This window comes from Colletotrichum graminicola (assembly GCF_000149035.1).
Source record: "Colletotrichum graminicola M1.001 genomic scaffold supercont1.46, whole genome shotgun sequence".
Classification (NCBI taxonomy): domain Eukaryota; kingdom Fungi; phylum Ascomycota; class Sordariomycetes; order Glomerellales; family Glomerellaceae; genus Colletotrichum; species Colletotrichum graminicola.
The window spans coordinates 291,467-295,436 of NW_007361050.1; the positions used below are offsets into that span (position 1 = coordinate 291,467).

At 43.5% G+C, this 3,970-nt stretch overlaps 1 protein-coding gene across 1 annotated transcript; it reads right to left on the reverse strand.

The window, feature by feature from the left end:
• Positions 1 to 2,148: 2,148 nt before the first annotated feature.
• GLRG_09257 (major facilitator superfamily transporter) lies at positions 2,149 to 3,970 on the reverse strand (the record flags this gene model as incomplete). Its single annotated transcript, XM_008099942.1, has 3 exons — positions 2,149 to 3,456; positions 3,544 to 3,723; positions 3,917 to 3,970. The coding sequence occupies 3 exons, from the start codon at positions 3,968 to 3,970 to the stop codon at positions 2,149 to 2,151; spliced, it is 1,542 nt and encodes a 513-aa protein (XP_008098133.1).

Consider the following 3,970-nt stretch of genomic DNA (forward strand, 5'->3'; position numbering starts at 1 on the left):
GAATACCTTCTTTAATACCCTATAGTCTAATATACTAAAGATAAGGTTAAGGGGGTAATTACTAACATTATAAGTAGTATATCTTATTAGGTTACCTTTAAGTAATAGGGTGTACTATAATTAACACTTTAGTATTATATAAATAGTTACTAATAGTAATTAGTTACCTTTAAAGACCTCTAGTAACTATTAGCTACCTAGGAGGCTAGCCTGGCTACTTAGGTAACTACCTAGGCTAACCTTAGGCTGCCACTAACCTATTAATAACTTAAGGACTTTACCTATTATATCCTCTATACTATAGGGGATACCTAACCTATAGGCAAGAGATAGGTAGATAGCTTTATTAGGAGGAACCTATCTATTAAGGTCTAAAGAAGTTAATCTATTAATTTAAGGCGTATTAATAAGGTATTTACTAAGGTTATTAGGGACTAGTTTAAATATCTTATTATACCTTATATCTAGGCTATTAACCTAGCTAATAAATATAATATAAATAAGACTAGTATCCTTAAGGGTAAAGGTAATAATAGGCTAGTGCTAGGTAGGGCTATAATATATATAGTAAGAAAAAAGCAGCCTAAATTAAGGGCCTAGGTATCTATTATTAAGTATATATCTACTAAAGGTAATACTCTTTATCCCTTAGTTATATATAAAGGTAAGAAGGTCTAGTAGTAGTAGTTCCCTCTTAATCTTAATTTATATAATAAATAAGAATTTATAGTAATAAAGAATAAATAGACTACTAATAATACTACTATTAAATAGTTAGAAAAGGTCTTCCTCCCTTAGACTAAGCTCTTTTAGCCTAATTAGGCTAGACTACTTATCTTAAATAGGTATAAAAGCTATATAATAATAAAGTTTATATAGCTATACTATATTAATAATATCTATTTATTATTTTTACCTTTATATACCTTTTATATCTTCTAGCTACTTAACTAGTTAGTCTTTAGCCTTATTAAGGTAGTATATAAGAAGGAGCTAGGATATCTAAGTTAGTAAATTAACTTTACTATTATAAGTAAAAAAAACTTTATTTCTTACTATTATAAGGCTTACCTAGCTAAATTAACTATAAGTAATATTAAAAGTAGCTAGAAATACACTAAGTTATAGCCTATTAGTATAGTAAAGCTACTTATAAATAGGCTACTAGTTTAAAAAGTAATAATAACACTAACACTATTAACACTACTTAATCTAGCTACTAGAGATATCTATAAGGCCTAAGATACTAATAGTATAAATAGTTAGCTATCTAGTGTAAAGTAGTCTACGCTAAGGAAGGTAAAAGACCTTAAGGATTAACTTTAACTATTTAGCTAACTAAAGCAAAACATTACTATATAACGCTAGCTCTTTAGAAAGGTTAAAAAAGGCTTCTAAAAGCAGTTATATATACTAGCTGCTGCCTAGTAAAAAATAAGCCTTTTAGAAGCCTAAGTTACTAACAGTATAACTAGAAAACAGAAGGCTATTGCACTAGATCTAAATACGAAGTTCGCGACAATTAAGGAGGTGCGGCAAGCCTAGATTACGGCTAGCAATGCTAAAAGTGAGCTAGATGAATCCAGCGCATCGGAATTACCTAGTGAGGCCGAAAGCTGTATTATCGTGGCATCAAGAGGTTGTTGATAGTTAATTAAATAAAGTAGTGGTGTTGTGATGGTATCGTTTTTGGGGTGGGCCAAATGCAGGGGGGGGCCATAAGTGGGTGCTTTGACTTAATACAGAGGCTCGTGGCAGTATATAGCATGGTTTGTAACCAAACATTTCGTAGAGCCGAGAAAGAAGTAGGAATTCAAGATATGAGTGAAGCATCCCATGCAAAGTCATACAAAGGCAATCACAGCATCTTGGTTCTATTACTGTCGTGATGCCCTCATGTGCATCACGCGCATCCGGCTCCGGTCGGCCGATTTCTCTGGACCGGAGAAATGGTTATTCCGAACCGAGCCTCGTCTCCACGCAGCTGACCCACTCGAAGAATATGTATTTCTTCGAGCTGGATCAATTATCTCTACACTGTAGATAGTCAAGCCGTTTTCCTTATGATCTTTCCTACCCGAACAGTGCCTCTACGACAATTACAAAAAAGAAAAGCCACCACAAGCAAGGCTCTGTTGTTTGATTCTCCTAGTTTACATTTCCTCTCCGAAACCATGCCCACGACCTTGTAATGCCTGTGATCTTGGCGCCATAGAACCACATTGGTACTACAGAGAGAAAGATGGCAACCTGAATGAGAGCAAGTACAAGGAACATGTGCCACCCGGCTTTGAGCCACCAATCGACAAGACCGAGAGAGATGCCAGCGCCAATGGTATTCTTGAGGACATTGACAACGACACCGATGTCGATGGCCTTTTCCGGGTAGATGTCAGTCGCGTACGAGATGAGAATCGTACAGCCACCTGTCAAGTTGACGTTGATAAGGGCCCAGAGCACACCAATGGCGGCCCAATGCCACTGGTTCGCGAGTCCATAGCCGACTAGAGCGGTGGACATCGGCGTTGAAATGGCTAGTGGTATCAGAAGTGGAAGGGACGCTTCGGGCTTGTGGTAGCCGTTGCGTCTGCTGAACCGAGAGACCAACTTGTCAGCCATCATGCCGCCGATGGGAATACCGGCGCAGAGTCCTACGAGGACGCTCATGTTGAACAAGCCAATGAGGCCGGTAGACCATAATAGCGGAGGCAGTGAGAATGTCAGAGAGACGAGAATGGATACGGCGATGGTAGATGAAATGGAAACACCAAAGATCAGGACGGTGATCAGAACAGCAGGCGTAGCCAAGAGGCGGTAGGGGGTGAACAGCGTGACCAACCAGCCGCCAGGTGGGTGATGGTATACAAAACGGAAGAAGAACGACCGCCGGGACCAAATGTTGGTCCAGGAGGTCGGGGGGTACTCCTCGGCGGGCACAATGTTGGGGCCAAACTCCTGCTCCTGGCTTGCCATGGCATCTTTTGAGCCGACAAGCTCTAGCTCGTGGGTCTGGGACCTGGCACGTGATGCAGCTGTAAGCGGAGGCTCGCCGATGATGCGGATGTTGGCGACGGGCTCTGGAAACATGACGATGCAGCTGACCATATTCAGGGCCGACATGGCGCCAAACAGATACTGCGGATATCGCCAACTTCCGAGCCCCTCGACCATGTAGCCAGCGAAAAGAGGACCGAAGACGGTGCCGACGCCGAGCGCCCAGGTGTAGACACTCATTGCGCGACCAATGTATTCTTGCGGAAATAGTATGACGACGATCATGGGGCCCATTGACTCGACGACGCCGCCTCCCAGACCGCCGACCACCCGGGCAGCGAGCAGAGAATCGTACGTTTGCGCCGCGGCCTGCCAGAAAAAGCAGACAGTGAAGACTGTAAGTCCCAATATCATGGTGTACCTGCCACCGATATGCGCGACCATGGGCACCGCCCAGACATTCTGCTCATGGCGCGTCAGAAAAGGCTAAGACGGGGGGACGGCACAGGTCGGAAGAACAGGAGTGAGTATCAGGTGGAAGCTGCTTACACCAAAGCCAAGTGCTAGAACAGCCCAGCTGGCCAGCCGAGATGCTTCAGTCGGGCTGACGTGAAAATCTTGTATAATTGAGCCTAGCATGGGTGGCACCGAGGCGCTCATTACTTGACCCATCATGACGAACCAGCTGAGAGATGCCAGCATGCAAAGACGCCACCAGAGGGGCCAGGACTAAAGACAGCGGCCATGTCAGCAAAGGAACAGCTTTACAATCGACGGACAGAGAGATAGATTTGAAGGGAGCCAAATGTGAGGGCTTTCATAATGGAAGTTGGGTCGAGGAAGGAGACGCGGCACGTGGCACGGTCACTCTAGTATCCTTTCATGTCGCACTCGGATATGCATATGTGAGAATCAAGCACACCTTTGGGTCTGCTGCCGCACTGGCCGGCACTTCATCTTTCAGGGCTGAGGCCAT